Here is a 12,326-nt window from a genome sequence, read left to right on the forward strand (position 1 = left end):
AATGTACTAGGTATAGGTGAATAGGCATTAGGGATGTGAGGAAGAGATTAAAAAAACTGATTAGGTCAATATTTTTATAATTCTCATAATAAATAATTATAGTATAGAATGACTATAGAGGGGCTGGGGATATGGCTCAAGCGGTAGCACGCTCGCCTGGCATGCGTGCGACCCAGGTTCGATCCTCAGCACCACATACAAACAAAGATGTTGTGTCCGCTGAAAAACTAAAGAATAAATATTAAAATTTAAAAAAAAAAAAAAAAAAGAATGACTATAGAGGAATAGAGAATTCTATTCCAGTGGTTAAGATGGATACACTCATATATATTCTTTAAACCAATAATAATGGACATATCAAAGGACACAATATGATTACTTGTCAGCTGGTAAAACTGTACACATCTTGTGATACAAAGTGACAGGGCAAAAATTCCTTCTCATGTTTTCTTATGTTCATCTTTTGGTTGAATGTTTTTTGGTGACTGGGAGATCACTACTTTGTGAGTCAGCTAATAAAGCTAATAAAAGTTTACCTCTCTGTAACTTACTGGTTTACTGTAGTATGGAGTTTTTTTTTCCCCCTACCACGTGAAGGCAGTGTTACCATTAACTCTTATTATCTGAGCCCTATTTTTTCTAGTTTTTTTTTCTATAACTCATCACTTGGTTGCTTTCTGTGGATATTTTAAACTGCAAAAAAATTATAAACTGTATTTACTAAACTTGTTGGTAATAGTATCAACACAATTATACTAACTTTTTCAGAGTTTAAGCAAGGCAGGAGGCATTACTCAAATGGAGACTTATTACTTATTTGCCACTTAATTGAATCAGTGGTTCTACTTACTACCTAATCCCTATAGGTAATGGTACTAAGATGGATGTACTTATATGTTAATGGTGGAGTACCTCAAAGGTGGACCTTGGAATTGAACAGAATATTCCAATAGAGTTTGAAGTAGAATAGAAAATGGCCTCTCCCCTAGTTTTTTTTTTTTAATATTTATTTTTTAGTTTTTGGCGGACACAACATCTTTGTTTGTATGTGGTGCTGAGGATCGAACCCGGGCCGCACGCATGCCAGGCGAGCGCGCTACCGCTTGAGCCACATCCCCAGCCCGCTCTCCCCTAGTTTTGCACGTTTTATTGCTATTGGTGCAGTTAAGTTAGAATTTTGACATATGCAGAGTGGATTAAAATTTAAAATCTCACAGGAATAGGTAAGGCTTGTGCAATTAGTTCACTTTTTGTTGCTGATAGGACTACCACAGACTGGAAAAATAATAAAGAAGAGTGGTTTATTTTGGCTTATGGTTCTGGAGATAGACAGGGAGCTGATGTGTTTTTCTGATCTATCTTCTCATAAAGCCACTAGTATTCAAATGTGAGGGCTCTACCTGGATGACTTTATTTATTTATTTTTGGTACTGGGGATTGAATTTAGGGGCACTCAACCTCTGAGCCACATCCCCAGCCCTATTTTGTATTTTATTTAGAGACAGGGTCTCACTGAGTTGTTTAGTGCCTTGCTTTTACTAAGGCTGGCTTTGAACTTGTGATCCTCCTGTCTCAGCCTCCCAAACTGCTGGAATTACAGGCATGCCACCGCGCCCCACTGGATGACTTTACTTAATCCCAATCACCTTCCAAAGGCCTTACCTCTAAATGCAATGACTGTATTTAGTTTCCACCCTCTTAATAGCTCATAATGGGGACTAACCTTCTACATGAATTTTTGAGAGAACAGAATATATTCAAACAATAATAGCATACTTCCCTCATTTTAAATTTAATCCTGGGCTGGGGATGTGGCTCAAGCGGTAGCGCGCTCGCCTGGCATGCATGCGGCCCGGGTTCGATCCTCAGCACCACATACAAACAAAGATGTTGTGTAGAAATAAATATTAAAAAAAAATAGACGTGAAGGTCGGTGAGTTGGTGTGGAGTCCATCTCTGCACGCGTGGTCGCGCCGGGATGGATTCTTCCTCGTCCTCCTCCGCGGCGGGTTTGGGCGCAGTGGACCCACAGTTGCAGCATTTCATCGAGGTGGAAACTCAGAAGCAGCGCTTTCAGCAGCTGGTGCACCAGATGACTGAACTTTGTTGGGAGAAGTGCATGGACAAGCCTGGGCCAAAGTTGGACAGTCGGGCTGAGGCCTGTTTTGTGAACTGCGTTGAGCGATTCATTGATACAAGCCAATTCATCTTGAATCGACTGGAACAGACCCAGAAATCCAAGCCAGTCTTCTCAGAAAGCCTTTCTGACTGATCTCAGCATTACCTTTTTGGAAAAAGAAGGTAGTTCAAGAAAAGGAACAGCTGTTGAAGGGATGGTTGAAGAAATGGCTATGGGGAATTGACTGGCTCCCACATTTTGTCCCACTTGGACATCTTGTCATCTGATAACGAACAAAGACCAATTTTCTGGTGTGGGGTTTGAGGGTCATATATGTACTTCGTTATGTTTTTTAATGCTAATCTTGTGAAAATAATTGACAGATGGAAAATTATTATATGCATATTACTGTATGTGGGACTGTGCTTTTCTCAAGGTCCCCTTAACTGCTTCCTATGATTTTGATAGTGGAACTGCTTTCTATAATTTGATGGTGGGACCACACAGGTAAAATCTCTTATTTGTGTGACTTCATTTCACATTTTGGGGGAGATATTTCATAAAGGCAGTAGTGGGAGAATAATAATTTGGCACTTAACTCTGGGTCTTCTTATCTAATATTTGACTATTAGTGCTGGAAAAAAAACCCTATGGAGTGTTTATTCAGTTACACTTCAGCTTTCTAGGTTGTCTCCCTTCCCTATGATTATTTAAATATATCGAAAGTATGGTCTCAAGGTAGACCAGGCAATTGAGGATCTAAAGACCTTTAATTATAAAGGAATCTAACCAGTGAACATAATTCTCATTATTAGATAGCATAGAAAGAGGTTAAGTTACCCTGTATATCAGGGTAAAAAAAAATTGCCTAAAAAAATTATAAAGATTTATGCTAGTCAAAAACTAACAGGAGTTTCAGGTAGAGGTGCATGCCTGATGTTAATCATTATAGGTTCAATTTGACTGCATTCTTTTGATCACTGAAATAAAAGCTTCTACTCTGTGATTAAGAGGCTTTCTATTCTGGTTTTTATCTGTAACTCATAGAAATTTAGTGTGGGCTCATTCCAAGCCTGAAATGTAGTCAGTGTATATTCTAGAGGCCCCTGAACTTTTTGTCAGAAAAGAGAGCCTTGAGATGAAATGAGAAGAAGGGATTCTGTGCTGTCAATTAGGTTCCTAAGTACAATAGAAGAGCTTATATTGACTGGATTCACCTTTTGTTTCACATCCTAGCAGGATGGAGTATAGACCTAAAGTGGAACTACTTGCTGGGAGCCTCTAAGGTAAATCCATGGGCAGATACACATTTCCAGAAGCTTCAGGTCCCTGTTTAGCTTTTCCCATACAGATATTATAAGGAATTTTTTTTTTTTTTTTTTTACAAATCAAGATGGAAACACGATTCAACAAACTTTTAAGTGCTTCCTCCATGCCAGTCACTGCTTTCAGTGACAGGATTCAGCAGTGCACAAAACAGTCCATATCCTTGAAGAGCTATGGAAGACAGAATACATGCATGAATGTAAATAAAATGAGCACCATGGAGGAAAAAAAAAAAACACTAAGGGTGTTAGAGAATGTTTGAAGGGCATCATTATTTTATGAAAAATGGTCAGAGGTCTCCTTGGAAAGGTGGCATTTCAGGAGAGTCCTTAAAGAACTAAGAGACCAAGCATTGTGGGTATCTGAGAGAACATTTCAGGCAGAGGTAACAGTAAGTCCACAGGCCCAAAGGTCAGAGCTGTATGGCATGAGGCCATTTACAAGAACAATCAAAAGGTCAATAGGACTAGAGTAAAGTAAGGAGAAAGGTAAAAAGTTTGGAGAAAAAATAATGAGATGGTTTGGGACTGGATGAGTAGTATGTATTGATCATGTAGGGCCTTGGAGGTCATTGTAAGTACTTTGGGCTTTACTAGGCAAGATAGCCATTTGAGAGATTTTAGCAGATGAGTGATATAGTATAATATAAATTTTTAAGATGGTCTGGCTACTGTTTGGAGAGCATGGACATTGTGAAGTAGTAGTATTAATAAGAATAATGACATTTCGAAGTGCAGGAGAAATCAAGCATTTAGAATAGGTGTCTGACATATACTTTGTATCTGTATGCCATGTCGATTTTTTTCCCCTGCAATTCTAATGTGTTCATATAAAACCTCAAGTGATATAGGGGGTTCTTTAGTCTTTTCCTTATTCTTCCTTATTAATATATTATTTATTTTATTATATCATTATTCTTTTTTATTCTTCATTTAGTATTAAAGTATTCTAATTACATGTATACACAAACTTAAAAAAAAAATAAAAATAAAAAAAAAATAAATTTAATCCTTTGAACTTTTATGATTTAATGGACAACTTCATATTTATTTTGTTCACTTTCATCCTTCTGCATTTAAATCATCTCTACAAATTTGCTCCATCAGTTTTACCCTGTATTTGCTTTGGCTTCTGCATCTCCATTTCTACTGACTCTGATTTTCTAACCCTATTTTCAGTTTAAAAACTTTTCAGTCTATTCCCATTGTAAAAATATCATCCATTGATCCCTTCTAGATGATTTCATATTTCTCTTCCTATTCCCCTCATGATTTTCTTAGTTGTTAATCTATCTTAGGGAGCTGTCTTGTCTCTTTCTTTTCCACCCTACCCCATCTCATGATTTCTAGATAATCATCCTTTCTTTGGTTTTAACTACCCATTATATGTATGCTATTAATTCCCAAAGCAGCAACCTTATTCTTATCCCTTCCTTTGAACTCCCTGTTCAGTTGCTTATAAAGGACAAAGATCAAGTTTTTTGGTATGGCTAACAAAGCTCTTTGTGATTTGTTCTTTTATAATTTACACTTGAACCAATACCATGTGTTTGTTGCAATACTTTGATGCTTGTATTTTTCTTGAACATAGGTGATTTCATGTTTTTTTGTGGGGTTGGGGATGTAGCTCAGTGGTAGAGTACTTGCCTAGCATGTATGAGGCCCTGGATTAAATCCCCACTACTGCAAAAACAAAACCAAAACAAAACCCCCCAGAATCTCATGTCTTTGCCTTTGTCAATTTTCCCATTGCTGCCTTTTAGTCTTCTTAGACTTATGCATGGGCATTATCATTTGTGAAATTTTCCCTGACAATTACTCTTTTTCATATCTTATGAATACTTTTGCTATTGCAGCTATCACATTACTTTGTAAATATTGATTTCTCTTACTAATTTTCCTTACAGGGAAGAACTGTATCTTAGGCATTTTGGTATTTCTGGTGCCTAGGAATACACTTCCTAGCCCACAATGTATTCTTATTGACCCTGTAGTATGCTGTTTTTAAGTCCTTTGGGTTTAGGCCAAGGAGAGGGATAGCTGGGTCAAATGGTGGTTTCATTCCCAATTTTCCAAGGAATCTCCATACTGTTTTCCATATTGGCTGCACCAATTTGCAGTTCCACCAGCAGTGTATGAGTGTACCTTTTTCCCCACATCTTCACCAACACTTATTGTTGTTTGAGAAAGAGAGAGAGAGAGAGAGAGAGAGAGAATATATTTTTTTAATTTTTTTTTTTTTTTTTAGTTTTTTCGGTGGACACAACATCTTTATTTGTATGTGGTGCTGAGGATCGAACCCAGGCCGCACGCATGCCAGGCGATTGCGCTACCGCTTGAGCCACATCCCCAGCCCCTGTTGTTTGTATTCTTAATAGCTGTGATTATGACTGGAGTGAGATGAAATCTTAGAGTAGTTTGGATTTGCATTTCTCTAATTGCTCGCCATGATGAACATTTTTTCATATATTTGTTTACTGAATGTGTATCATCTTCTGAGAAGTGTCTGTTCAGGTCCTTGGCCTATTTATTGATTGGGTTATTAGTTTTTTTGGTGTTTAACTTTTTGAGTTCTTTATATACCTTAGAGATTAGTGCTCTGTCTGTGTGAGGGGTAAAAATTCGCTCCCAAGCTGTAATCTGTCTACTTACCTCACAGATTGTTTCTTTCGCTGAGAAAAAGCTTTTGAGTTTGAGTCCATCCTATTTATTGATTCTTGATTTTAATTCTTGTGCCCCAGGAGTCTTATTAAGGAAGTTGGGGCCTAATCCCACATGATGGAGATGAGGACCTACTTTTTCTTCTATTAGATGCTGGGTCTCTGGTTGTATTCCTAAGTCCTTGAGCCATTTTGAGTTGAGTTTTGTGCATGGTCAGAGATAGGGGTTTAATTTCATTTTATTGCATATGGATTTCCATTTTTCCCAGCACCATTTGTTGAAGGAGGCTGGCTGTTATCCAATGCAAGTTTTTGGAGATTTATTTGATTTTAATTCCCATTATTAATAATACTTGTTTTTGTTTCCTGAACTATTTGAGTTCTATTCAGGAAATCATTGCCTGTGTCAATATCTTGAAGTATTTCCCCTGCTTTCTTCTAGTAGTTTCAGTTTAACCCATTTTGTCCCAGTGTCCCAGATAACATATTTGCCCAATGTCCTGTTTATAAGATAGCTTATATGGGTAAATGATACTATATTTTCTGAGTGTCCTATTTATAGGACAGTCTGTTTTCTTTATTAATGATAATAAAGGATATGTAAGCTCTAGATTATGATTTTCATCCTATTTTAATGCATCTTTGTCAATTTTTGTTGAAACATTCATGGAATGAAAATTAAAAAATAAAGTCTTACATTGAGGTCTCTGATATATTTTGAATTGATTTTTGTACAGGAAAAGTAGTGGGTCTGGTTTAGATGTTCTGCATACATGTGGATGTCCACTCTCTTCAGCACCATTTGTTGAAGATGGTATCTTTATTTGAATATAGGTTTTGGCCCCTTTGTTGAGAATCAGTTGGCTGTAGCTGCATGGGTTTATTTCTGGGTTCTCTATTTTATTCCATTGGTCTACATGCCTATGATGCCGATACCAATGCTGCTTTTGTTACTGTGGCTCTGTAGTATATTTTAAAATTAGGTTATGTAATGCTTCCAGCATTGTTCTTTTTGCTCAGGATTACTTTGACTATTTGGGGGCTTTTGTGCATCCATATAATTTTTAGTTTTTTTTTTTCTAGTTATGTAAAGAATATCATTGGCATTTTGGTGGGCAGTGCATTGAATCTGCAGATTGCTTTTGGTAGTATGGCCATTTTAACAATATTAATTCTCCTAATCCATGAACATGGTAAGTCTAGTGTTTTCCTTAATTTCTTTTTTCACTATTTTGTAATTTTTATTGGTAGAGGCTTTCGCCTCCTTTATTGGGTTATTCCTAGATATTTTATTTTAAAAATTTGTTTTTATAGTTATAGATTGACAGCATGTCTTTATTTAACTTATTTATTTTTATATGGTGCTGAGGATTGAACCCAGTGCCTGACATGTGCTAGGCAAGTGCTCTGCCACTGAGCTACAGCCCCAGCCCTATTTATTTATATTTCGAGTATTGTGAATGGACTTACTTTCCTGATTTCTTTCTCAGTGAGTCATTGTTGGTGTATAGAGAAGCTACTCATTTTGGTTTTGTTTTGTGTAATGCTGCTAAATTTGTCAGTTCTAAGAGTCTTTTGGTGGGGTCTCGGGGGGTTTTCTAAGTGTAGAATCATATTTGCTAACAGGGATAGTTTGACTTCATTCCTTCCTATTTGTATTCCTTTTGCTTACTCCTTTCTCTTACCTGATTGCTCTGGTTAAAATTTCAAGTAATGCATTGAATAAGAGTGTTGAGAATGAACACCTTTGTCTTGTTCCTGATTTTGGAGGAAATGCTTTCAGTTTTTTCATTTTAGTATGATGTTGGTTATGACTTTGTTATATGTAACTTTTATTGTGATGAGATATGACTCTACCTAGTTATTCAGGGGTTTTATAATGAAGGATATTGCATTTCATCAAAGGCCTTTTCTGCATCTATTGAAATGATCATGTGATTTTTATACTATATTTTATTTACATGCTGTTACCTTTATTGATTTGCATATATTGAAACATCCTTGCATTTTGAATGAAAGTAACTTGATTATGGTGTATAATATTGGTTCATTATTTATTTATTTATTTTTGGTACTGGGGTTTGAACCCAGGGTACTTAACCATTGAGCCACATTTTATTTTTTATTTTGAGGCAGGGTCTTACTAAGTTGCTTAAGGCCTTGCTAAGTTGCTGAGGCTGGCCTCAGTCTTGTGACCTTTCTGCCTCAGCCTCCTAAATTGCAGGGATTGTAGGCATGTGCCACCATACCTGATGGTTATGGCGTATAATCTTTTTAATTTGCTTTTGAATTCAGTTTATAAATATTGATCCTCAATACAAGGATCTTTCATTCATGTTTAACAAGGATATCAGTCTATAGTTTTATTGTACTTTTGTCAGGTTTTGGTAGCAAGGTAATGCTAGCTTCATGGAGTGAATTTTAAAGGGTTTGTTTCCTTCTATTATATGGAATAGTTTGAGGAATAATTGGTATTGATTCTTCTTTAATATTACTCTCATAAAGTTTAGTATTGAATCTGTCTGATATTAGGTTTTTCTTTGGTGGAAAACTTCTTGTTTTTGGTGCCAGGGATTGAACACAGGTGCATAACCACTGAATTACTTCCCCAAACCTTTTTAAAATTTTAAAAAAAAAAATTTTCATTTTGAGACAGAGTCTTACTAAATTGCTTAGGGCCTCACTAAGTTGCTTAGGGCCTTGCTGAGTTGCTGCAGGAAATTTTTTTGACTCCTTCACTCTCGTTGTTTGTTATTGATCTATTTAGGATATCCGTATCCTCTTCGTTCAATTTTGGTAGGTCATATGTGTCCAGAAATTTGTTCATTTCTTCTAGATTTTCCAGTTAATTGCCACATAGTTTAAAAAACAAAACAAAACAAAATTCCCTAATGAGTCTGGATTTCATTGATAACTATTGTAATATTCCTTTTTTTGAGTCTAACTTTATTTTTGTCTTCTCTAATTTTTTTTTCTATCTTTGCAATATTGGGGCTTGAATCTGTGGGTGCTATACTGTGCACCAGTATCCCTAGTTCTTTTTTTTTTTTTTTTTTTTTTTTTTTAAATGTTTTTATTTTAGTTCTCGGCGGACACAACATCTTTGTACGTGGTGCTGAGGATCGAACCCGGGCCGCATGCATGCCAGGCGAGCACGCTACCGCTTGAGCCACATCCCCAGCCCCCTAGTTCTTTTTAATTTTGAGACAGAGTCTTGCTAAATTGCAATTGAAGTTATTTTATTTTTTTCTACCAGGAATTGAATGTAGGGGTCCTTAAACACTGAGCCATGTCCCCAGCCCATTTCTTTCTTTCTTTATTTGGTACCAGGGATTGAACTGAGGGGCACTCAGACACTGAGCCTCATCCCCAGCCCTATTTTGTATTTAGAGACAGGGTCCCACTGAGTTGCTTAGAGTCTCTCTTTTGCTGAGGTTGGCTTTAAATTCATGCTTCTCCTGCCTCAACCTCCTGAGCCACTGAGAATACAGGCGTGCGCCACCGTGCCTGGCTCTTAATTATTTTGAGACAATGTCTCATTAAGTTACCTAGGGCTTTGCTGAGTTGCTGAGGTTGGCTTTGAACTTGAGATCCCCCTGCCACAGTGCCCGGCCTGAAGTTATTGTCTTTCAGGACTTGAAGGACATCATTTCATGCTCTTCTGAGTTTCTGCTATGAGAAATCTGCAGTTGTTCTGATGGGCTTGCCTTTAAATGTGACTTCTTCATTATGTAAATGCTTTTATATTTTGATATTTTTTCTTTGTTTTTATACTTTTGGCAGTTTAACTATAATATGTTGTAGAAAACTTCTTTTTCTGGTATAATTGCGTCTCATATCTTGATATCCAGGTCTTTCACAAGATTTGGGAAATTTTCTGCTATTATTTCACTGAATAGGTTTTGTGCCCTTCAGCCTGTGCTCTTCTCCCTTGTCTATTCCAATTATGTGTATTTTTTTTTAATGGCTTTCTAGAGATCTTCATGGATTCTGTTTATTCTTTCTTTTTTTTTTTCTGTATTAGTGTCTCAATGTAACCCTGCCTTCAATTCTTTTTCTGCTTGATCAAGTCTATTGCGAAGGTTTTATCTGAGTTTTAAATATGACTTATTGAATTTTTCATTTCCAAGATGTTTATTTATTTCTTCCCCCAAATCTCTCTTCATTGAAAAATATCTAATAGTTAACTGAATTCATTCATATCATCCATTGCCTTCCTTAATTCATTCAGTTATTTATTTATATCCTCTTGGAATTCACTGAGTTTTTAAAAATTATTCTTTTAAATACTTTAGCATTGCATCTACTTCAAAAATGTTTGGAATCAGTTACTAGAGAGTTATAAATTTTAGGAGTTGTCATGTTGCCTTGTTTTTTTCATATTTCTTGTGTCTCTATATTGAGGGTTTTTTTCTCTTTCCACATTTATTATTGGTGCTATATAGTTGCATATAATGGTGGAATTTGTTTTTACATATTTGTACATACACACAATATAACAATATAATTTGGCATTTCCCCCTTCTCCCCATCTCGCTTGATCAAAAGCAGTTTGCTTTTCTCTGCTGATCTCCCTTTGATTTTCATGAGATCCCCTTCCTCCTTTCTTTTCTCTTTAGCTTCCAAATATGAGAGAAAAACATGTGGCCCTTGATCTTCTGAAGTTTGGCTTATTTTGTTTAACATAATGGTCTTTAGTTCCATTCACTTTTCGCAAATGACATGTGTTCATTTTTTTTAAATGACTGAATAAAACTCCATTGTGTATGTATATTACCTTTTCTTTATCCATTTGTTTTTTTGATGGACACCTAGGCCAGTTCCATAGTTTGACTATCTTGAATGGTGCTGCTATAAAAACATGGATATGCTTGTTTTTATCACTACAGTATGATGACTTTATTCTTAAGGATAAATACCAAGGAGTGCTATACTCAGTCATATGGTGGTTCCAGGCCTAGTCTTCTGAGGAACCTCCATACTGATTTCCCTAGTGGTTGCACTAATTTGCAGTTCCACCAACAGTGTAAAATTGTTCTTTTTCTTCACATTCTCTCCAGCATTTATTATTATTTGTATTCTCAGTGACTGCCATTCTAACTAAATATTTTTAAAAAGATTAAAAGAGGTGAAAGTGTAGTTTTGATTTGCATTTCCCTAATTGCTGCTGATGTTGAATATTTTTCATATATTTGTTGGCCATTTGTGTTTCTTCTTTTGAGAAGGGTTTGTTTAACTTACTTGCCCATTTTTAAATTGGGTTATTTAATTTTTTCTTTTTTGGTGTTAGTGTTTTGAGCTCTTTATATAGTCTAGATATTAATCCTCTGTTAGAAGAGTAGTTAGCAAAGATGCTATTCTATTTTGTAGGTTTTTCTTTTAGCATTCTTAATTGTGTCATTTGGAAAACAGAAGCTTTCTGATTTGTTGCTATCTCATTTATTATTCACTCTTGGCATTATTTCCTGAGCTTTTGAGGTCCTACTGAGAATGTACTTGCCTATGCCCACATACTGGAGTGTTGACCTTACATTTTCTCTAGGCGTTCCATAGTTTGTGATCTAATTTCTAGGTCTTTGATCCATTTTGAACTGATTTTTGTGCAGAGTGAGAGATAAGGGTCTAGTTTCATTCTTCTATATATGGATAAGCAGTTTTCCTAGCACCATTTGTTAAAAAAGGCTGACTGCACTGGAGAGTTTTGTCAAGGATCAGGTGACGATAGATGTGTGAGTTTGTCACTATGTCTTCTGTACTCTTGGTCTATGTGTTTGTTCTTATGCCAGTACTACGCTTTTTTTTTTTAAACTAAAGCTCTTTAGTATAATTTGGAGTTTAGTGTTGCTTTTTTGGCTTAGAGTTGCTTTGGCTATTCTGGGTATTTTATTCTTCCAAATGAATTTTGGGACAGTTTTTACTAGTTCTGTGAAGAATGTCATATATGGTTTGATGGGGATTGCATTGAATCTGTATATTGCTTTTGGCAGTGTAGTCATTTTAACTATTAATTCTGCCTACTAGTGAACATGGGAGATCTTCAGTTTCTTTCTTTAATGTTCTGTAGTTTTCATTAGGCATCTTTCATTTCCTTGGTTGGATTTATTCCTATGTATTGTGTAAAAATGTGTGTGTGTGTATGTGTGTGTGTATGTATGTGTGTGTGTATGTGTGTGTGTATGTGTGTGTGTGTGTGTGTATATATATATATATATATATATATAT

General features: G+C 36.0%; 2 protein-coding genes across 2 annotated transcripts in view; both read left to right on the forward strand.

Moving 5' to 3' along the window:
• Faf1 (Fas associated factor 1) overlaps positions 1–12,326 on the forward strand; it is a 375,874-nt gene that overhangs the window by 23,974 nt on the left and 339,574 nt on the right. The gene's annotated exons all lie outside the window — the stretch shown is intronic.
• Positions 1,946–3,681, forward strand: LOC107141781 (mitochondrial import inner membrane translocase subunit Tim8 A). Its single transcript, XM_015485019.2, has one exon. The coding sequence runs from the start codon at positions 1,979–1,981 to the stop codon at positions 2,270–2,272; it is 294 nt and encodes a 97-aa protein (XP_015340505.1). The 5' UTR covers positions 1,946–1,978; the 3' UTR covers positions 2,273–3,681.

This window comes from Marmota marmota, unplaced genomic scaffold (genome assembly GCF_001458135.2).
Source record: "Marmota marmota marmota unplaced genomic scaffold, marMar, whole genome shotgun sequence".
NCBI lineage: Eukaryota > Metazoa > Chordata > Mammalia > Rodentia > Sciuridae > Marmota > Marmota marmota.